This window comes from Dicentrarchus labrax, unplaced genomic scaffold (genome assembly GCF_905237075.1).
Source record: "Dicentrarchus labrax unplaced genomic scaffold, dlabrax2021, whole genome shotgun sequence".
Classification (NCBI taxonomy): Eukaryota; Metazoa; Chordata; class Actinopteri; family Moronidae; genus Dicentrarchus; species Dicentrarchus labrax.
This window is the reverse complement of record NW_026136722.1, coordinates 14,415,773-14,439,181: the sequence shown is the minus strand read 5'-3', so window position 1 is coordinate 14,439,181 and position 23,409 is coordinate 14,415,773. Positions and strand designations below refer to the sequence as shown.

Genomic DNA, 23,409 nt, shown 5'->3' with positions numbered 1-23,409 from the left:
TCACTGAGTGGTTTCACGCAGACTGCGACTTTCTTGACTTGCACAATTATCTTTTAAATTTACAAACATCATATGTGTAATTCATGGCACATTTGTGTCTCTCGCCAGACCTATTTTTTTTTTCCAAAATAAGATTCCGTGGGGGACACCGAAAGGGGAGGGACACAAGTTTGTCCAACCACTTTCGAAGGTAAAAAACGTTTATAGCAGTTCTGGTGTTGAGGCCAACCTTGAAGGCGGGGTCAAAACCTTAACTTAGTCTCTAACCCTAAAACTTGGGAACAGTAGTTAAATGACCAGTGTGTAGGATTTAGTGGCATCAAGCAGCGAAGTTAGTTGAAGATTGTAACTAACTGAACATTGCTCGCGACTGAGGGTAATGAGAACTGGCTGTGAAGTGTTTAGTGGTGAAAAACCCTAAAGCTGCTATCTACAGTGGTTGGTTTGTAAACTACTGTAGAAACATGACGGACTACATGGAAGGCGACCCGCGGCATCTGTAGATAAAAACGGCTCATTCTAAGGTAACAAAGACATGATTCCTGTATCCAGGTTATTGCAAATTTATATAAATTTTTTCTGCTAACAGAGCCTCCTAAATGTTACACACTGGACATTTAACTCAATGTCAACTTACTAGCTTTTTCGTCTCTATTTACCGTATCTCATGGTCTTCATCCGCAAATGGAGTCAGTTGTCTTGGAGTCGTCATCATGTGATCTAAGTGGTGAACAGGTGAAACAGTTGAAGGACAAAACAGATGAAAACTCTGAAAAAAAAACAAGTGAGTGGGCATTGAGTTCAGAGTAGTTTGACTCTGAGATTTACTTTTTTCATAAAAAGACTGGGTTTGCACAACTCTTTCGGGCCTCTTAAAATCTTTTAAATGGAAGAAAACAATAACTGTCGGTTGAAGCGATCACAACTCATGTCCACACTGAGGTTATATACCTGAGATAAAGTGTCGCAAGTGGGCATTGCTTCATTTTAAGGGACCAAAAGCAAAAAAATATTGGTATTCTACAGCTTATCAGTAAGACAAATTGTATACTTTCAAGCCCAAATTTGTTATTTTGCTGTCCATAAAAAGTAAACAGCATTGACGATATGATAACGTGACGGACAGACAAATGTTAGTGCTGAACAAACAAGGATTTATAAGAGAAAGTGTGTTAGAGACACGCACTGAAACATGGTGATTTGTTCCCCCTAGGGTTCGTATTTTATTCATCAGGACTTGATGCATCCAAGTATAGGATCATTCGGTTTTGGCACCTTTAAAGATTTCATTTTGAATTCATCAATTTGAACAACACATTAAAAATCAAAAGAAACAAAGAAATGACTAAGGCTGTGTGAGTTTTAAAAATAAAATACATACATACATATATTTATATATTTATAAAGAAATCAACCAAACCATTTAAAAAAGCAGTTTTGTTCAATGTAGATTGTTTGGTTTGTCTCACAAAAGCAATAAGATAAAATGAACTAAATAAATAAAAAAGAAAACATAAGAAAAATACACATGAAAACATTAATACTTTAAACTTTAGCGTCTTTGCTTTTTTTTCCCCTTATAATTATTAACCTTTAAAACTTAAGTTTCTCAAGAGCAGATTTGCTGTAATTTTATAGCATGCATTTAATTTCTGAAATTGTGAGTCACTTAGCTTCTCTTGTACTATTTCATATTTAACTTGTTTTTATTTTTGTGTTTTGGCGTCCTCTTCTTTTCCTTCCCCTCTGCTCCTTCCTTTTTTTTATTTTGTAGAAGTCGTGTTTGGAGTCTTTGCTTTGTGAACTTTGACCCCTTTTGTTGGCTCTTTCTGTTAAGGGGTTCAACTCTCCCGTTACGACCCCCCCAAAAAAAGAAAGCGAACAGGGACTGAGAAAAAGACGAGAAGGTTCTATTAAAAGAATAGATATTATTCTACTGTTGACTGTCTGCGTCTGCCTCTGGTAGCATCAGTCGCTGTGTACTGCCGCTACCTAAAGGAACCTTCTCTTGTTCTCAACCTTCAAATGAACAGATACTAAAAGAGTCTTTTTCTCATCTTACCAACAGCACTTTGTTTAGTTAACTTGTTTTTTTTTCTTTTTTGCTTCGGTAAAGTCTGTAACTCTTGATTATTAACGTAATAATTTATTTAGAAAAGTAATACATATATATAGTACCTTTGTTAGAGATTACAGATTGGGCTAATTCTTACTGAATCCCAAGCTGTAACAATTCACAGTTTTAATGCAAAAAATGAACAAATGAGTCAATAAATAAAAGGGGGTGTATATCTGAGCGGTGGGCTGGCTGAGGGGGGAGCTTGACCTGTTGCTCCAACCAAACTTGTGGGGCAAAACTGTCAAACCAAAGGGCTATGAAATCATGAAATCAATTCTTTATCTCATAAATGCCCACCCCCTCCCACCCTTCCTTTCAGTGCCCCAAACCTCATAAACAAACCCCGCGCAAAAAAATGACAGATCTCTCTCTCTCTCTCTCTCTCTCTCTCTCTCTAGAGAGAGAGACAACCTGACCCATTCTCACTGTTCTGCCATTTAATCCAGAAACACAGCAGACTTGTTGAAACTCTCTCAACAATGGTAATGGAAAAGTCATGCAGCTGAACAAAAAGAACAAATGTCTATAAACATGGAAATCCATCTTCTCCTGGGGCGTACTGCACCCACAGGGGTCCCCGTGTCTCCTGGTCTCCGCCGGGCCGGCCTGGCCTGTGTCGACTCCCTCATACCGGCGTAGTGCGTCGGTTCGCTGTGTTGGTGTGGCTTGAGTCTTTCAGGTCCTTAGGGATGCAGTTGTGGACTTGCAGGAAGTTGTGGTCCCTCTCAGAATTGTAGGTGGCGGTGGGCGTGCCGGAGGACTTGAGGGTGTCCCGGGGCAGCGTGTACATGGAGATCTCTGTGGATGGCAGAGCGCTGAAGCCCTTGAGGCCCACCGGCGAGGTGTCGCGGGAGTGTGATGGGTCTGTGGAGCGGGAGGAGGAGCGCGAGCGACGTCTGTAGCGGTAGCGATAGCTGGGGATTCGTGTTATGGCTGAGCCTTGGAGATAGTCGGCTGCGCGGGCTCCTATTCGGAGCTGCCGATGGCGGTCGATGAACATGTGCACGGCCAAGACGCCCACCATCTCAGCCATGATGAAGGAGAGGGCACCGAAGTAGAAGGACCAGCCGTAAGAGTAGCTGTTCTTCTTCGAGTCGCTTTTTGAAGGGTCCCCTGCGTTGGCTGATATGTACACGATGATCCCGATGATGTTGCTCAGGCCTGATGGGTTGTGCAGGAAGGGTGCCACAGGAGAGGGGTGGATTATGGGTAATGGGTTCATGGGGAAAAGGACAAAGAAAGGGAGAAAAGAGAACAAAATATCAGTCAGGATGAGCTCATTGGCTGAGTTATTCTGAGCGTATGCTTAACTTAATACGCAGTATCATACCAAATATGTTTAGAGCGCTGATTCACGCACTGTACACAGTGTACTAATCCTGTCTCTCCATTCAACATGACTGATCTTCGTCTCCTAATCTCGGCCATTACAGTGAGAAACAAAGTGGCTTCAGGACTTGATGCAGATCATTTGGAACAAGGTATAACATAATCCACGTTGGAGCCGTGTTCTGTGCTAGGTCCCATCAAATATCCACATGTATATATACTTTGACTTGTTAGTGTAGTCACACATCGTAAAATTGTTTGACATGGTATATCTGGGAAGATGGATTGTAGGGAAAGTGTGTCAGGGACACCATATTTTTAGAGATGAGTCCCAATGGGTGGCTTCTAGCCCAGCAACAGGATCAAGAGAAAAGAAAAGAGGACAAAAGAAGGAAGAACAGAAGAAGTGACTTGTAGCTGCAGTACAAGAGACGACCAACAGCCTAAGACAGAGCGGTGCACACAGGGCTTTTTGAATGAATGTGGTCATATAAGGTTAAAAACAAATAAGTGAGTAACGACGAGTGATTAAAGTGATAGTTTGATATTTCTGGCAGTAAAATGAGAGGGTTAATACCACCCTCATGTCTGTGCTGTAAATATAAAGATAAAGCCAGCAGCCGGTTAGCTTAGCACAAAGACTGGGAACAATGGGCAAACAGCTAACCTGAATTGAAGATCTTAGCTGGCCTAACGAAATGACATTTGTTGCTAAATCCACCATTCATAAAATAATTAGATAATTAAACCTTCCAACCACCTCCAACGAACATTTTTTGTCTCTAAGAATTACATTTTTGTACTTTTGTACAACATGAACCAAACTTTAAGGATTTCACTTAGACTGTCAATGTTGATGTTACTGTATACTGTTTTATATTTTCACACAAATTTTCTTGTTAATATTTATATTTACAAGCAGGGAGAAATGTAGTTTGCAGCTCACAGCTTGAGACACGGTTTAAAGAGTCTTTGAGGCTTCTGGAAATACCTTCAGAACAATAAATGTTGCAAATGACCTCTGGGTTTTATTTTTCTCAAAATCAAATACTTGTCTCTGTAACTTGAATGTAATGATAATACATTAGTGGAACAAACCGGGTATGGATGTAGTCTATATGAAAACTAAGATTCTACAGACATCCAACAATAGTGCCTAACTAGGCTCGGTTCAATGTTTAGTATCCATTAAGTCTTCATGGAGAGACATAGACAGGCATCCATGACCTTGTCTCTGGGAAAATGGAAAAAATAATATATGAGTAAAATTACTCAAAAAACAAATAATTAATATGTCAAAATATAAGTCATAAAAACCGTTCTAATTCAAAGACACATTTGTAGAAACAGGTGCTTGCACACTGAACCGATAAATCCCTGCTCTCCTGTCTTATGTATGTTTTGGGTGTCTGACTCACCTGCAGACACAAAGAAGATTCCTGCGCTGAGGATGATGTTGTGGCGTGACTTGTAGAACTCACTGGCAGCTATACACAGGCCTCCCATGAAGAGCAGGATGACACTGAGGATGGGGAAGATGCTGGAGGCTCGCACCGCACCTGGAAATCAGTGGAGGACAGCAGCAAAGAAAGAAGGAGGCGAAAAGAAGAGAATGGGATGTGATTTGGTGTTCACACAGAGAGAACAGCCAGAGGGGCAACAAAGAAAGAGGGGAAATAGCAGCGGCGAGTGCAGGGATGAAAGAAGTGATGAGTATAAAGCAGAGGGAGCGAGAAACAAAGAAAGAAAAGCACATTAGAATCCATTTCAGCATCTGCTCCTTGTGTGTGAGCACATCCTAATCAACACCCCATCAGGCCTGTGAAAGACTCCATCAACACTGTCTAGTGAGTGTGTATCCCCACAGTGAGCCTGTTACCCATCCTTATGTAATCACACCGCTTGACTCTCCCTCTCTCTCAGCACTCGTCTCCGCAGACCACCGAGCTAACTGGCTGCTTTATGTAGCATCATGTGAACAGCAGTCAACAAAAGTGCTACAGGGCTCTGGCATGTATATCAGCCAGGCCGCAGTGCAGAGGGATGCAGCCCGCGTCCTTGAAACAAAACAGCGTCCTTGCAGCTAATTATCAAGAAGCAAAAAAAAAAAACTGGAAGAGGGATATGATGTTACTTTTGAGGTCGAGCCAGGGTCAAAAAAGGAGCTGCGCTACGCCCTCAGGTGTCAGGTAAAATGAGTCATATTGAAGTTTGAGAAGCAGACAGTCGTTGTTTGAGTCATGAGGGAGAAACAACGAGGAAATCTCCCAAACCTGTCCATTCTTTTCAGTCACCGCCTGCCATCCTTTCGCCTTTTATACTTTACCTCCCCCCAATCACTCCCCCTCTCTCCTGTTTAACATGCACACTTAAACTTTCATCAGGCTGGTTAAATTTTCACCACTTCACCTCATCTCCCCACGTGGCTGCCGCCTCAGCACTTTCTCAGCTTCTACCCAAAGTGCTGACGCGGGGCTGGGTGGTTCTGTGCTGAACTCGGCCGCCTGCACCTCCACGGGGGCCCACCGGGGCTCCCGGCGGCCCATCTGCCTGCATACCTGCTGCCATTCATCGCTTCCCTCCCCCCCTCCCCCTTCTCTCTAGCAGGGATTCACTTATCATCTACCCCCCAACACCCTAAGGCTTTGTGGCGCCCAGCCGGCTCGGTGGGAAAGCAACCCTTAGCCCACAGGCGGGCTGATAGGCAGCAGTCAACAGCTGCAGTGGAGAGCGCCAAGCGGTGGCCACGGCTGGCTGGACGCTCATCGCTCACCCTCCACTGGGCTCTCAACAGTAACTACAGCAAGACCAGTGCCTGATGAGGCTCTGTGTGCTGCTTCATACTGTTCCACAAATCTACTGAAACCAGTTGTGCAAGGTTCATTAAGAAAACAACAGTGACACTGATTGGCTGAGCCCATCCTGTCCTCGACATAATATATATACCAGTAAACACACACAATTGAACAATGTACAAAGCTGATACAGATAGCAAATTAGACAATTTTGGTACACACGAGTGCAGTGCATTTATCATTCATCACATCAACAAATTGTGGCTTGGTCATGATTTAAGGCACACCAGCTTCATGCTAGTCTATAATATATCCTTTAAATACAGTGTGCTGAAGCCGTGTTGAAATATGAAACAAAGAGGCCGGGATTTACAGTAATTTAGATGAAAATAAGAAGCAGAGACATTGGTTTGTCAATAATAGTCAGATATCTTATATATAGTCAATAGCATCCTTTCATACCAGACAGGTTTTAGGACACTAATAAGTCTATTAGTGTCAAACTCTGCACATACATCATCCTGCACAATGAAGCTCAAACATCCAAGTGAAGAAACACTAAGAGAAACAAATTTTTGAGTAGACTGGGACCATAATGGATTGAAATAACACAATTTGACGATTCTTATGTGAGATCTTGATCATGTGTAAAGGCTGTAAAGGCAGGAGGGAATATAAAATAGACATATATGAAGGCTTCATACATCCTCCTCCCACTTACAGAGTACAGGAGGAGGCACAGTATGTTCACAGGTTTCATATACTGTATTTTCAGCCTCGGTGTGAAAGGTTCATGCGGTGAAAAACTGCAACTATTCAGATTACAGATTAAACATTTGTTTTTTGGGATGATATGAAATGGTCTTAAGGACACTGACAGTTGTCCAATATTTGGTCTAGAGTCGATATTTCAACAACTACTGGCCAGATTGCCATGAAATCTCATATGGTTATTTGTGGTCCCCAGAGGCAGAATACTAATGATTTTAGTGACCCGCTGACCTTTCTGCTTGTGCCACACTCAAGCTAAAACCTTCACTTGTGCACAAGAAATATCAAAATCTAATGGGCAGATTGGCAGGAAATGTACAAAATACATTCATAGATATTACATTTTTTTAACTGGAAAATTGCCATGACATTTGATGAGCATTTAAATGTACGCAAACTGATAAACTGCTTTGATTCAAACAGACATTTTTAGTCCAAAACACCGAAATAAATAATCCATATGATTCTTTCCAACACTCTAAGGCTGTAGGGGCTACTTGTGTATTAATATAGTAATCCATCGATAAAAGAAAACATAAAACCTCCAATAAATACGCTGATTAATGAATACAACAGTTTTAAAAGAGGAACACATGACTGAATTCACAAACTGAATTAAGATTTCGGGTTTATATCAAAAGGAAAGGTTAACTTCCTTCCCCTTTGGCCTTTTCATTGAGCATTTATGTGACACTAGTAAAGCAGCGCAAATCAGTGTTCGCTGGAAGCCCCCCATCTGTTTGTGGCTCATGGTTTTCACATTAAAAGCTCTGTTGTGTCTCGTAAATGGAGGCAGGTAAATAATGTTCATCTAACTGACAATCCATGCTGATCCGTGGCTGGTAAACTCCAGGGCCAAAGTGTCACATAAATGCTCTTTATATCTCTTTTAAAACTGCGTTTTTTAATAGATTTTGAATTTCCATTATTAAAATTCATTGTTTTATAAAAACAATTCTTCCTAATTCATTCATTTGTAAAATATTTTATCAGTTCGTTTTTTATCTGATTAGAGATCAATTAATGGAATGCTTTATAACTATTACCATGACACTTGAGGTCCTCAACACATATTTTTAGTCTTTCTATTTAAATTACTTGTAATGTAGTTGAAGGACAGAAGTTAAGAAATATTATTTATAATTATTAATATATAAATTACCTGTTTTTTTGTGTATAAAATCTTTAAACTTGACTCAAATACTGAAGACTGAAGCTATTTGTTTCATAATGATAGGATGGAAATGATAGAAGCTCTTAAGCCGGGGCCTCTTGCATCATCAGTGAGGACCTTTATGAATGTGTTTCTGACCCGACACTGTAATGTCTCTGCTCCCTGTCCCACCTGTATTCATCATGTCATCATTCAACATCATGATGCACTTATCACTTTCTTTAACCTTGCCTGGAAGAGCCCGGCGACGCAGCTCCAATCTGTATGATGAAGAAGACTTTAATGCCGTTATACACCATCTTCCATTTTTCTTTTATCTGTCTGTCTCTGTCTAGCGCTCACAGTCGTTGTCACCCAGCAATTGTCCCCCGTCTCATCTTTTCTTTCTCTCTTTTCCATCTCTCTCTCTCACTTAATTCGCACTCAGTCAAAGCACAAGACCATTTGAAAGATAAAGTGTCGTCTCGCTGCTCCCCCCTCGCCTTTCTCCGTCCTCCCCCCCCCCACCCTCTCCCACATGTCTCCTTGCACGACCAGAGGGGATTGTGGGGTTTAGGGTTACCGGTGAGGTGGGTTGATTAAATATTAAGTTGTCCTAAGAGTTGACCCTGCTCCTGTGTCCCGCTCTAAATGCATCGCTCTTCCCTCCCTCTATCCTGTTAACCCTGAAGATATTGACACGGCCGTTCACAGCACATTACCTGGCAGAGGGCACCGGGGCTCTTTTTCATCCATCACCTTCATTTGCAGAGACAAAAGAGGGATAGAGGGCCAGCCAAATTTATTGATTGTTGACAGTGGGGCTGTTTAATAGTGCAGGATCTCAAGGTGACACCAAAGTTTAAGAAACCTCAGGGAGGCTCCGTTGCAGGCAAATGAAGGGAGAAAAGGGTAAAAACTGTTTAACAAGTGCACTCATCTAGATCAATGGTTTCCAACCTCTTTCCTTAAAGGACACCTTTTCTATCATTGAGCATACTGACAACCCCTGACTAAGTGATGTATTTTATGGATATTTCATATTATACTCAATGCATAACAGTAACAGTACAGAACAACTGATACACTGTACAATTAACCCAAATGGTGAACACAATAACTGCAGGATTTCTGTGTAAAATGATGATGATGTGGAGGAGATTCTAGCAGATTTGCTGTGAAAATTGCATCAGAGATGAGTTTTCTTGATGTTTTAAGAACTTTTTATACAATTCTCTCTGTGTATTATGTATTTTTTATTTATTTTATTTTTAACAATCGTACATACTTAGTAGCAGAGTTTAACAGCCCAACTCCACAATTCAGTACTACATAGTTCACATGTACAATGTGTTTCCTTTACACTGACTGACACTCAATATACATCTTCAAAGTTTAGATATTAAATAATAATAATATCAACTTTAAAAATAACAATTTCATTTAATTTTCCTTGCATTAATGAACAAAAAAACTGAGATAATGGCCAACTGTGTTTATATTTAAAGTTTTCTTACATCCTTTAAAATCAAGAAGGCCTTGTGGGGGTCCGGATCATAAGAGTTTAGTAATATGAAGATTCATAACTTCAGTGAGTATGACTTTTAACCTGATTACAATGAGGTGAGTTAGCCTGTTTATTGCACTTACATTAATGGGCATTGTTTTATTCAGTAAATCTGATCTCATTATGGTCATCATTTAGACAAAAAATAGAATTGGGAACATATTCAGTTTAGTTCATTTTGATCCAAGCAAACAGATGTATGTTTTAGTTCCTAAAGCTGTTGCTAAGCCTTTTACAATATTACACAGCCTCATGCATTAGCCTACTTTATTTAAAATATCTGTGGCTCTGATCAACATTGTTGTGCTGCAGACTGAAGCAAATGGCCATAAAGATACATGAGCTTTATAGTGCTGGAATATTTTGCTTTGAAAACCAAGTCAATCAATTTATGCCCAGCATATAATTTTTTTTGGTTAATAAAAGTACCACAATATATACAAAAAAATTTGACAAAGTCAATATTTAAAATCAAATCTACAAGACAAATCTGGTCGCTCAAACTCAGACACTAAAGTTCAAGATATTAAATTCGAACATTTGGGAGCATACAAGCCTGAAGGGAATCAATCATATAAGACATATAAGATTATTATTTATTTATTTATGTATTGACTTCTGTTGCCTTTAATCAATACTGACAGCTGTAGAGAGAGAGAGAGAGAGAGAGAGAGAGAGAGAGAGAGAGAGAGAGAGAGAAAGGGGATGACACACAGCAAAGGGCCACAGGTCGGAGTCGAACCCATGGCTGCTGCAGCTTCTCTTTCTGTCTCCCATGTTTCTGTAGGAATACCTACAGTGTCATACTCTCATGCATGCCAGAGTTTCTCCTTACACTAAACAGAGGTGCTGGATTGTCAACTCTAAATTTCTTTCAATCGAGTGTCCAATTATATTCTAAATGCTGTTTTAGAAACTATTCCTCCCAGTAAGAGTAATTATCTATGAAAACACTGAACAATTTTCAATAAAAAGTGGTCTCCCTAAATGTATCCGCCTTAAAAAGCCCATATTATTTGAACCCATCAAACCACATTATATACAAAGATATATAAACTCGGTACGGCAGCTGGTCTCTACAGAACAAGTGCCTCAGGTTTGGAGAGCTTCTGAGAAATCTTGAAAGCAGTGATAAGGCTCGTGATGTCGGAGCTTTCCAGGGCAAGAGGATCCAACTCATTTGCATGGCTTCGAGGATCGGCTGGCCTGCAGTGCTTCTCCAGTCCTATGCACTCTCCGTAGTAAAATCCATGTTTAGCAGCACACTGAAAAGTGCAATGACCTTCACAGTGACCTCCCAGCATGCACTGTGCCTTCCCTGGGATCAGGCTCCAGTTTACTGCCCCTGGGTTTGGCTGACCATGCTCTACCTCAGAAGACAAGGCTCAAGTCCCTGCAGATTTTTCATGTCAGGATGCACTCCGTTCTCCTGCGTAATACTGAGTGTGTGAGTGTTCACATAGCGTACATATGAGGCTCAGATTGCCAGCTTGTTGCCTGCAGTGAGGGCCAACGATGTGAATTGTTAGAGGGAGACGGGACAATAACTATGCCCCAAGGCTGTGAGGCTGCTGCTACCAGAGAGGCCACCTATTTAAAATCAATCCTTCCTCACCACATTCTGGTGGTTTCACATCTTCACTTTCCATCTTTTAAGGATCAGCCGAGCCCCTGTCAGAGTTATGGATCCTGCCTGGAGGGATGTTTAAGCACAGCAGCACCCCGGGGGGAGGCAGGCAGAGAGACTGACAGGCTGACAGATAGACAGGGACTAGTCTCTGCTGTGTTAGTGCAGAAAAAAAGGACAGGTCCATGATACACCATGTTTAACAGTCCTGCACAGAGTGAGACATATATATTGATTTGTTGATATAGTGAGCGGATGTTGACCTTCTATTAAACATTAGCTACTGGCTAATAATGTCAGCCACCTCTGACATATTGAAGGCTTTCTGACTGATCAGACATGCACTCAAACTCGCTGATTATTTTGTCTATTTTACTTGTTTCAGCAGCTCATGACGACCTAAATGTTGAAAAAAATTAGACTATCTTTTGGTAGAAGACTAAATTACCATTGTAGTCATACTGTATCAGCAGTTATCTGTTAGAATTTAAAAGAAAAATACAAGGTCACATTTGGACCCCTTTTTGAAAACTGAAACTTTTGCCCAGTGGTGGAAGATGTATTCAGCTCCTTTCCTAAAACTGTAAAAATACTCCATTACAAGCCCTGCATTCAAATCCAACCTAAGTAAAATGTATCAGCAGCAAAATGTATTTGAAGAATCAAAAGTAAATTGGCCATTGTGACTGATATATTATAACATTATTAGATTGATAGTGACACATCAGTGTAAAAGTAGTATTTTACTGTTGTAGTTGCTCAAGTTGGAGCTAGTTTTAACTACTTTATAACTGTCAGCTTAGGGCTAAAAGATAAAAAAAAGTCTCCCAAAACTTTGTAAAACTTAGTAGTGTGTGATTATTTCTATACATTTGGTTAAAGACTGAATTCGCCATCATGAAATAAAAGCAACGGCGATACTCCTTAGCAGTACATCTGTTACAACTTGACAATGTTAAATGGAGAGCTGGTAAAAGGCGATTATCTCAGCCAGGGTGACATTACTCTGGCAGAGGTTCTGCTGGGATGGCTACAGTCCGGGGACAGAACCAAGGCAGCTCTCCTGCGTGGTAAAACACTGTCAATCTCCGGCTGCTGGAAAACAACGACCCAGTCCAAATGAAAGCTTTGACCTCCGTACTAATAGCTAATGACAGCGGCGACCTCCGCAGCGTCTTGTGTTTCTGAAGCCCTCGCCTCGGCCCACATGAAAGGATGCTCTAGGGAGCCCTGTGATTAGCACTGAGGTCGCTGTTTTGATTTGGGTCGAGGTCACGATCACAGAGAGCAGCGCATCTTCTGTTTCTTCCCCCACGACACCCACATTCGTGTGACAGTTAAGAAGTGTTTCTGGGACTGAACACCAACTCTGCACATTACAGTTTTCTGGTCATTCATTTTGAATGAAAACGCAGCTCTTTCAAATAGTTTTCATCATAACTGAGCTGCAACTTTTCAACCATACCTCTTTTTTTTGCCTTTCCAAAAACAAAAAAGTGTAAATAATGGATTCAACACTGTGTTTATCTGCTCTGCACCTTGCAAATGTTACCATACCTGACTCACTAGCTTACTACCTACAGAACATTGTGTTACTGCCAAATAAAACGGGGATGTTATTTCGGTAACTACCTTATTTTGTGGTGATGACACTATCAAAGTTTAGAGCAAGTGAACTTTGAAGTGAAGTTTAGTTTACTCTCCGGCATCTCCAGCTAAACTGCATATGGTAGAATGAAAAGCAGTAACTTGGGGTAAGCAAATGGTGAGTTAGATCTGATTCAGTTTGCACAGCTTTTTACATAATAGAACAGAAAAAATCTATATGCTGGGGATATGAGTGTATCTACATTTGCATCTGGACTGAAATCCAAGTGAAGTATATTTATAGTGTACATCCATGAAACCCTGAATTTAATATTTCTCTTGAAGTCAAATCTGTATAAAAAATATAGCATTTAAAGTTATTATGGTTCACCTAAACTTCCAACGCTGCTTATTCTAGCTACATATGTGGGGACAAAATCACTAAACATGTATACTAGTTATGTGACTACAACCAACAGGCTTCACCAGTGATGATTTAGGTACTTCCTATTAAAGGGGATGAGTACTTACAATACTATTTAAGCACTTTTATGTTTTCATGTATGCTATACATTAACAGACACAGCTCACAGGTAATTTCTGCTACTCTTATAGTTAGTATGTGAGTTTTCTTCAAATTATTATATATACATATATATATATATTACAGGGGCACGGGTGTCATAGAGTAAAACAAACAAAAGAGCACCTTTATTTATATTTAAGATTTGCATTTCGACTGAAATCCCAGTGAGGTTCATTTATAGTATTAACGCACCAAACTGTTCTATTCAAATCAGACAGAATCTTCAAAGGCAACGAAAAACCAAAATTAAAGCTTTTCTCAAAGTCTAACTGATTTCTATTTATACTGGTTGTTATACTGTTTGCCTCGTGATGATTGGCACTTTTCTATTTACCACCACTGTCACTGGTTGTTTTCCTGTCAGTAGCCGAGATGAGAACTGGCACACAAGTTTACTTTCCCCAGATGGAGGAAATCTCATCTACTTTGATTTTATTGGGCAAGAAACAGTGAATATTGTCAGTATTTGGTTTCTCTAATCCTTCATATACACATACAGGAAGAGGCGACTGAGTTACAAATAATATATAATGTGAATTAGTGAGCTTTAGACAGCAACAGATAGCTGTTTCCCCTGTCTTTAGGCTAAGCTAACGGGCTGGTAGTTTTGTATTGAACAAACATACAGTATAGTACTATCAATCTTCTCATCTAACTAATGACAAGTAACCCTGGCTGCCTTTTCTCCAGGTCTGTACAGTACGACTCAGTTCAAACACAGGCAGTGTCTCGCTCTGCCAGGCCTGTTGGTGGCTGCACCGGGGCAGGAGCTGTAGTAATGAGCGATGGAGGCTGGTTAGCCCCGCCCGGCCCTGTCGTCCTGCCAGCATGCGTGCCAACCTGCTCACAGAGACACAGGGTGAGAGCGGATACTGTGTGTACTGTATTGATTGGCACGGCTGCAGCTCAGGCTGGTGTCCGAGCGCTGGCACTCTTCAGCGCTGGCTGACAAACAACTTAATGAGACTCAACACCCATGAAGGCCCATGACAGGGTCTCTACAGCAGCGAGTCCTCCTCAATGCCTCTGTGGCTTCACTTGTGCAACCAGAGTCCCAATAGTAAATAGTCTGAATATTTAGAGGCATTCATGCACTGACTGGCAGTTGCTTTAATTTTCTAGAGCACCAGAAATGTATCATTTATTTCAAGTGAGGCTCTAAATATTGCATTTAAAGTTATGGTTCACCTCAACCTACAAAGCTACTTATTCCTGCTATACTGTATATCTGGGGACAAAATCACTGAAAATGTACACGTTATTAGTTCTTAAACCAACAGGCTGCACCAGTGATGATTTAAGTGCGTACCATTGAAGGGGATGAATACTGATGCAAAGAAGTATTTTATACTACTAACACTCAAGTAAAAGAAACTGTAGGGGAGAAAAAATATATCAAATATTCCATAAACCTGAAGTAATCTCAGTTCAAAAACAAATAAAACTGTATCGAATCCAGTTAATACATGGGGAAAGTGTGAAGGGTACACACAAGACAAGACTAATGGCATGAAGGTGATGAGTTAGGCCAAATTGAGAGCACAAAGGATAAAATCATCCACTCATTTGTTTAGTTTTTCCATGACACTCAACCTTGCGAACAAACTGAACTCACAAAATCGAGCGAGAATCCATCTAGCCAGGCTTCAGTCTACGCATTTGTGGCCCAACTACAGTGGTACCGGACCAATCAGCTTCCTTTGAGGAAGTACCAGCAGCTAGGGGGTGGGCAGTCTTATTAGAAGTGGAGAGTATTTATTCACTGAAAGAAGAGCAAAGAACAGCACTGAAGGCTTTTCTCGGAGGACAAGACGTTACACGGTTCGTTGATCTGATTGGTTGAAGTTCGCTTGTGACAGACGATGACAGACATCCAACCACCTGCCGAGTATTTTTTGAAAGTGCCTGCCCTTTTCTAAACAGCCTGCAAGATGGTTCTGTGTAACAAACCAAGGACTGCAGTAAGGTTACACGACACCTCCCGCACTCTGTCCCAAAACCCATTTGAGCTTGTTCCTCACCTTTCCATATTCAACTGACATACAAACAAACTAAGTTTAAGTGCACAAACAGTACACACATGTACTGTACATGTGAATAAACATGCACACTGTCCTCTTTACAAAGGCGTCTCTTTGCACCATCCATCCTCTCTCTCTTTCTTTCTTACTTTCTCTCTCACTCTCTTTCATTGACAGGGTTGAGAGGAAATTAGCATTGGCTCTTAATCAGCCTCCCCCAGTCCAGAATGTGCTGATGTGCAGGACAGGGTCATGCTAATCAGGTGCCTCAGCTCCCAGGCACATTGATTTAATACTACAAACGCTTATTAATCCCCTCCACACCTCCTCCTCTTCCTCAATACTGAGCCCTTGCATCGTCCTCGTCCTGACAAAGAGGCTTGTTGCCCCTCAGCCCCAGCTCTCACCCCTCCCAGCCCTCCTGCCCTCATCAACCCTGGCATCAAACATCCACAAAACATCTCTGGAAAAAGCACTGGGAGTGGCTACAGAGTGCGTTAAAATACACAGTGTGAAACAATGTGCAAAAAACAAAGGAAATTAGCTTTGGTGGCTAAATTCAAAATGTGCAGGAATGCTGACGCAGCTTTCAGCCTGCATCTGAAAGCTTATGTGTCTTGACAACACACCTCGCAGGCAGAATGCAATTTGACTTGAATTGATTAGAAAATAAATGCAAGTCTCACTCGCTGGCATTTATAAACTCGAACAAGAGTGAGAGCTGAAATGTTCCGATTTGACGTTTAAGGCACCTCTGGGAATTCATTAATGACTTATTTTTGTTTGTATTTACACAAATTTATGTTGTCTTGAATATTTCTTTTTACCAATTTCGATGTTCTTTGTCCATTTCTCATTCCTCCTCTCATAAACATCAATGGTTGTCCACTTATTTATTTTAAATGTTCATAAAACCTGAACTCCAAGTGACTTAGTACCGCAATAATCAGAAGATTGATATAATAAAACTCAATACAGTATTGTGATAATACTGGGACTCTGTTATCAAACACAAATAATTTATTTCAACTGTTCAGCCATTGTCAAAAACAGAGCTGAACGAACTAACTAGCGAATTAATCGACAGAAAATTTATCGCAATCATTCCAGTAATTTTTTTAAAGAAAAAGTGCTAAAAATGAACAAGCTCAGACTTTTCAAATGTGAGTATTTGCTAACTTACTTAGTCCTCTATGATAGTGAATAGAATATCTTTGGCCTCTGGATTGTTGGACCAACAAAACATGCAACTTTACGATCAAAAGCATCACAAAACATAAAGGCCATAAAAAGTCCTCAACAAAGACTGTTTGCCTGCAGAGTCACAGCAGAGGGACAATCACACAAAGATTTTGTGCTTAAAAGACGGAAACCTTAGAAATCATTTTCACCCTTTTTTACTCTTTAAGTGAACCAGTTGGTCTATCTCACTGTCGAACTATATCAGCAGTTCTGATCCTTATGAACAAAATGAACTACCACACTTGGTTGTAACCTCTGTTTGAGTGTTAGTTTAGTTTTGTCCCATTGATGGGACATTAGTACAGAGTTTACTAAAGAGTTGCATGTTGGTTATGATGCTTAAGCAGACTACTCACATTCAAGGTGTTGACTTGACCCCAACAATGTCAGAAAGATCAGCGACATGTTTGATTAAAGTAAAACCTGTGTAAACGTTACTTTGCGTAAAACGTTGCTGTGTTATTTATTAGTTATGAGGTTTCTGTGAGCTCATAGTCGTCTCACAGATAATTCTGATAAAATGTTTTGTTCTTTTTGTAGCAATTTCTTCAAGGTGAACCTAATTTTACATAGATATATAATCCTTTGTAAGTCTTGACTGCAAATATTCACTTCAAAAACATTTTTGTTTTCAAACAGTGCTGGTTATTATAAGAAAATGTTCAATACATCTATATGTTAAGCTATAAGAGAGTTTGGGAGGCACATTACTAGGAAAAACACATTTTTTGACCTGGGACTGAAAGGGTTTTGTCCTTCATTACTTCCACTGAAGTTGTTTTAAAAGAGGATCTCTCTATGGCTGAACAGTGAACCAGTATTCTTTAGATGTTCATTTTGTTGTAAGAAAGACTACCAACCAATAAGAAACTAGAAGGACACTCTCAGACCTTGCAGACCTTAGTCAGGGGCAATAGTCCAGTTTTTTATGATATCTAAATCTGCACACGTTCACATTAATTACGACAAATTCGTACAGGTCGGAAAATCATCAAAATGAACCCGATAAAATCACATCCCTGATTGCTTATTTCTTACATACCTGCTGCATTTGTTTCTACAGTGATGTTTGTGGGGCCTGATGATGTATGTAGTCATGGCATGCCATTTATGGTACTTTAATTACTATTATTCATTTTGCCATAGACACCAGACCATCTTGCAATGTTACAGAAAGTGAAAAATAATTTATGAATCTGGCCTGTGATTTTGATCTGCCCCAAAATTCTTCTTTGGCCCATGTTACACACTTCCACCAAGTTTCATGAAGATTGGGCCAGTAGTTTTTCCATAGTTTTTCTGACAAACAAACAAACAGCACCAAAAACATGGATAGACTATATTTAGTGGAAAAAAAGAAAAGAGATTTGAAGAAAAAAGATTTTAAAAAATCAACACACACTTCACACACACAGACAAACACCAGCCTGAAAATGTAACGACTTACATGGCTGATCAAGGCACATACACACAGCTAGAGCCCAGTAGTCCTCCCACTGAATACAGCTCTGTCATATTAACATCACACACACACACACACACACACACACACACACACACACACACACACACACACACACACACACACACACACACACACAGACGAGTCAGTGGGACACAGTAAAAGAGCTCCCTCACACTGAAATCACTTCACATGACAGGCCTGCTCAGACAATTAAAGTTCCCTCCACAGAACACATTTCAATTACTGTAATTACCCTCCATTCCACTGCTGATGCCCCCACAGATCACGGCTGAGCGTCAGCATGACAGAGTTTAGCATGGCCAACATCACACATCAGTATGATGAGCTGCGGTGGCACAGGTTTTTATCTTTGGATACATCGATATAAGGGCTGCATGATCGGGTGAACTGATAAAAAAAGATGACTCTGCTCACTGAGATCACAAATATTTATTCAAAAATCATTTTTTACATTAAATCAGTGTGTCCATTCGGCCTAATACTGTGATATTTCTATAGCCTGACAATTATATGTCAGGCCCATTTAATTGTAAAAGCAAAATATTGTGACTGTACACGGATTTTTGCGTGAGTAGTGAATACTACTACTTTGTGGAGTGACGTTGCTGAATGTCAAAAACTGGGGCATTTATGCCTTTAATTGGCAGCGACAGTACGAAGATAACATCAGAGAGACAGAGAGAGATCAGAAATTACATGCTACATCCCGGGCCAGACCTGAACCTGGACGTTGCTGTTGATATTCAGCATCTAAAATCCTCCTCGGGTGCCCTGATTCAGTGTTTCATTCTTGACAGCATGGAAAACTACAGTGATAGTCAGAAATTCTAAACAAATTATTTTAAGGTTTTTTTTAATACAAGGTGAGACAGGCATAATTGTAGGCATAGTTTGTGCATAAAGAAAAATTTCACATTGGCAGCGACCAGTAAAAATAAAGTTTTTATCTTCAGATGCTGCCATGTTGAACCGCCATGTTTCTATAGTAGCCTAGAACGGACAAACCAAACACTGGCTCTGAATAGGGCCTTGAGTTTCATGGCCCCCATAGTTTCTCCTACACACCTAGAAGTCAAAGCTATATTCAAATACAATCTGATAGATGCCACTAAATTATAAACACAAGTCCTTTAAGTGGTGTCATCCTCATATAGCAGCACACTGTTCAGTGTATCAGTGTTTTACATAATTTTTGCACACAGACACATTTCAGACAGCAGGCCCTGTCTGAAATCATCCTCAAAGGGTTAAAAAACAACAACTCGAGACTGAATCTAATATTCTTCTACAGTACAAACAAACCAAAGATCAAACCAAAATCTTTTTTGACTTTCCCCTAAAATATGGCAAACAGTCTATGGCCGAGAAATATACACACAACGCACATTTCTATGATGTGTCTCACACAGACTTCATCTATTGTGTACAGTTGTTTTTTCTTTATGTTGCAGCAGCTGGAGGTCATTTTGCCTTTGATTGTGTGTGGATCAGCTTTCCTCTGGCTTGCACCACTGAAACTGTTTTCATTTTGATATGTATTGCACAAAAAGCCCACAAACAGTCAAAGCCGACTCTCCGCTGCTTTATACTTGAAGATAAAAAGAACACAAGTATATAATTTGCAGTTTTCTCTCACAGCGGTGGGATTTTTCAGGCTGTTACAGCTCACAACTGATGAATAAATGTGTGTGTGAAACTGATCTGAGAGGGTGCAGCCGTCATTTGATGATGCCCCAATGACAGACCAACACTGCGGCTTGTCCTGTATATTCTAATCTCACTTTAACATGAGGACACACTCTCTCACCTCTGTGTTTTACAAGCAGTGCTGTCTCTATATTCCCCCGTTAATAAGATATAAAGTTAGAGTGCTAGCACTGAATCGGTCAACCAGGACAAAAATGATTGGCTTTTAATTTATTGGCCCATGTCTGTGTGCTGTGTGTTTTATGTATCAGTCGATGTGTTTCCTTATTTGTTGCCTTGGATACTGCTAGAAGTATGGGACGCTCAATGTCATCGTGACCGACTGGGAAACCTGCTAAAGCAAACACAGGGGCACAAGCTGGATGTTAACTTCCCTGACTAGTATTCACACATTATCTACCCTTCTGACAACCCCATCTCAGGTCATGTGATCACACTGAAGCCCTCCAGCTCTCCCAGCCACACACACACACACACACACACACACACACACACACTCTTGTATACAAACTGGTACTAGAGACTCTGCACTGGTTGACAAGCCACCCCCTGCTCTGCCCTACAAGCCCCTGCGTGTCCTGCCCCAGACCCATTGATTTTATCGGGCGACGCCAAAGCCAGTTCAGGCCAGCGTCCAGTCTACAGCGAAGCCCCAGGGGTGACATGGGCTGTGACAGGCCTGCCCTTCTGTCATCAATGTCAGCAAATACTCTCAGCTGAACGTATGCAAACACCAGAGGCAGAGCACAGCACTGGCTCGGGGGAAAAACACCTGGGAAAGTTAATGAGAAAGTTAAAATTTTCCTGAATACTGCTGCTTTATGCATTTGACCTTTTTTGTATTTTTTTATTGACTTTTGACTTGTGCACATCCTGAAATTTCTTGCCTGTGGTTCACAGTAAATAAATCGTGAGAGCCCAATGTTGTGCCTTAATTTTAAACTATATACTTATTCTGACTATGTTTGATTGCAGTCACACAGAAAATATGCATTAAATGTCCTAGAAAGTGGGGTTAATCTAAGGATTTGAGTCATGTTTAGGGCCACCTGATGATTTAAGTGCAACATTCGCTCTCTTTCAGCTCTGTTTTGGTTCACTAGCGAGTCTCTAACTGTGTCTGTCTGCTGTTGGTGCTGAGGTAGTGTACAGTAGGTTTTTAGAGCTTTTTTTTGCTGAAAACAGCTGCCTGCTGTGGCTTGAAACCGTGCTATAAGAGCAGTGAGAGAGAAACCTAAATAGTTGCAGGCGAGAAAGACAAAACAATGAGCTGAAAGACGCTACAACCTTCAGTGAGTAATCATACATGCTAATATAGAAATACTGATTATAGCTGCCTTTAAATTAATGAAGACATTCTACATTTTACAAACTGTATCCCTGTCTTGCATTTCCTGTTCAGAATAACATCTATTTCTTGATTATTTGATTATTTACTGCTACAAAATTGCAGTATCAACAGAAGAATATAGTGCATACTTAGTATTAGTCTGTGCTATGGAACTGGGGCACGCTGCATGATTGGGGGATTGTTTCCAGTGGGCTGCAGGAAAAACAAAAGGAGTTTTTGATCTGAAAACAAGCAAATACGCTGCCTGAAGCAGTAGAAAATGTTGTGGCCAGAAGTAAGAAAAATGCCTCAATAAAATCCACAAAACAACAAGTAAAATGATGGAAGAGGGGGGCTGGTTGTGGTTAGAGAACAGAAAATGGCACCATTGTCCCTGCTGCAGGTTCAGCACAGAGCTGAAACTCTAAAATAAATTGATCAGTCAACTGAAAGAATAGTAACTGTCAGGTATTTTGATAATTGATTAACTGCTTCAGTCATTGGTTGTACAAATCTGTAGATTTGACATTTGAAGACTATACCTTGGACTCAAATGGACGCTTTTTTTATTTCATAGACTAAACAATGAATCCATTAAAATAGTCATCTGATCTAAGATGAAAATATTAATTAGTTGCAACCTTAGTTTGCTTTATAGCATATAATGTATCAGGGTTGTAACTGATGATCTGTTTTGGATTATAGATTATTTTATTAATTTAGTGTTTGGTCTATAAAATCTTACAAAAAAAGCAAAATAAATCTATCACAATCTCCTAAAGCACAAGGTGAATATATCAGATGGCCTGCTCCAGTAGCTCAGAGAAAATCAGTTTGCGTGATAAATGACTTGAACGATTAATAGATTAATAAAACAGTTGCTGATTATTTTTCAGCTGACTGCTTATGTCGATAATGATGATGTATTATAAGACACTGGTGTCCAAGAAGAAGCAAAATATTCCTGAAAGTTATTCAAGAGACAAAAAACCTCTGACTAACAGTTAATTTCCTGCACCAGTCAGACGCACACACCCCTCCTCTCCTCACATGATCTTCCTGTCTATATCGCGGTGAATTGATGGCTTTCAGTTTAGTATTAGTAGCTTGCATAACTGGGCGTTTTCTTCCCCTCTTTCTTCTCTCTCAGCTGCTTAGCGCCCAGTAGAGCAGTGGATGATGGGAGCTCCGACACGGCATGATCTAAAAACCCACTGGCGCTTTAGTGTGCCTCAGCTGGCTTATATAACCCCGTGTGGATGTGCAAACTGCCTTGCTATTGGGAGAGCTGAGGACTCACAGAACAGACACACATACACACACACACACACACACACACACACACACACACACACACACACACACACAGGAGCTACTGATATGTGGTGTGTTTGTATGTATTTGTGTGTGTGTGTGTCAGCATAAGGACAGCAGATCAGACTGTGTGTTTGTGTGATGAAGCCGGGGTGCATGTTTAGCAGAATATAGTCAGATTTGTGTGTTTTCTGCTCAGCAACCGCAGCATCAAATATCTCCCTCCTCCTCGCTATGCTGTTTGATGACGTCATCGGTGTGTCCCCTCGATTTTGGACCGGCGAGCTCCCCAGCGATGTCACTTCCGCTGGGCCTTCACCTGAAGTGACATCATTTCTGTTGCATAACTATCCCCCCTCTCCCTCTCCTGCATGTGAGAGCAGAGGCAGCTTTTCTCTGTCTTTGGCCACCCAGAGGCGCCGTGAAACTCCTCATTATGGAAATACCAGGTGTGTGTCCATGAAATGGAAATGGGCAGATATAAAAATACATCACTGGGGTTTAACACAGAGACACCAACCAAGATGCTGTGTCCTCTGTGACCTCTTCGTGCACCCAAGAAACAGTTTAATGCTCTGAATCATCGGGGCTCTCTTTCAAGCCTGAGAGATGACAATAGGTGCTGTACAACTCCTGACATGAAATATTACGGGTGTGAGGGTGAAGAGAGGCAGAGTGTGAGAGACAGCGATCGAGAGAGGCCTGACCTATATAAGAAGGAGGCTGAAATATTTATGGATGTGAGTGTCCTAATTGGCAAGCCACTGGGAGCACT

General features: G+C 40.7%; 1 protein-coding gene across 1 annotated transcript in view; it reads right to left on the bottom strand.

Moving 5' to 3' along the window:
* Positions 1-1,196: 1,196 nt before the first annotated feature.
* Positions 1,197-23,409, bottom strand: part of cacng2a (calcium channel, voltage-dependent, gamma subunit 2a) — a 68,650-nt gene continuing 46,437 nt past the window's right edge. Inside the window, exons 3-4 of the mRNA XM_051387389.1 lie at positions 4,867-5,007; positions 1,197-3,280 (exon numbers count right to left, since the gene is read on the bottom strand). Coding sequence (XP_051243349.1) covers positions 2,745-3,280; positions 4,867-5,007 — 677 coding nt within the window. The 3' untranslated portion in view covers positions 1,197-2,744. The remainder of the gene's footprint in view (positions 3,281-4,866; positions 5,008-23,409) is intronic.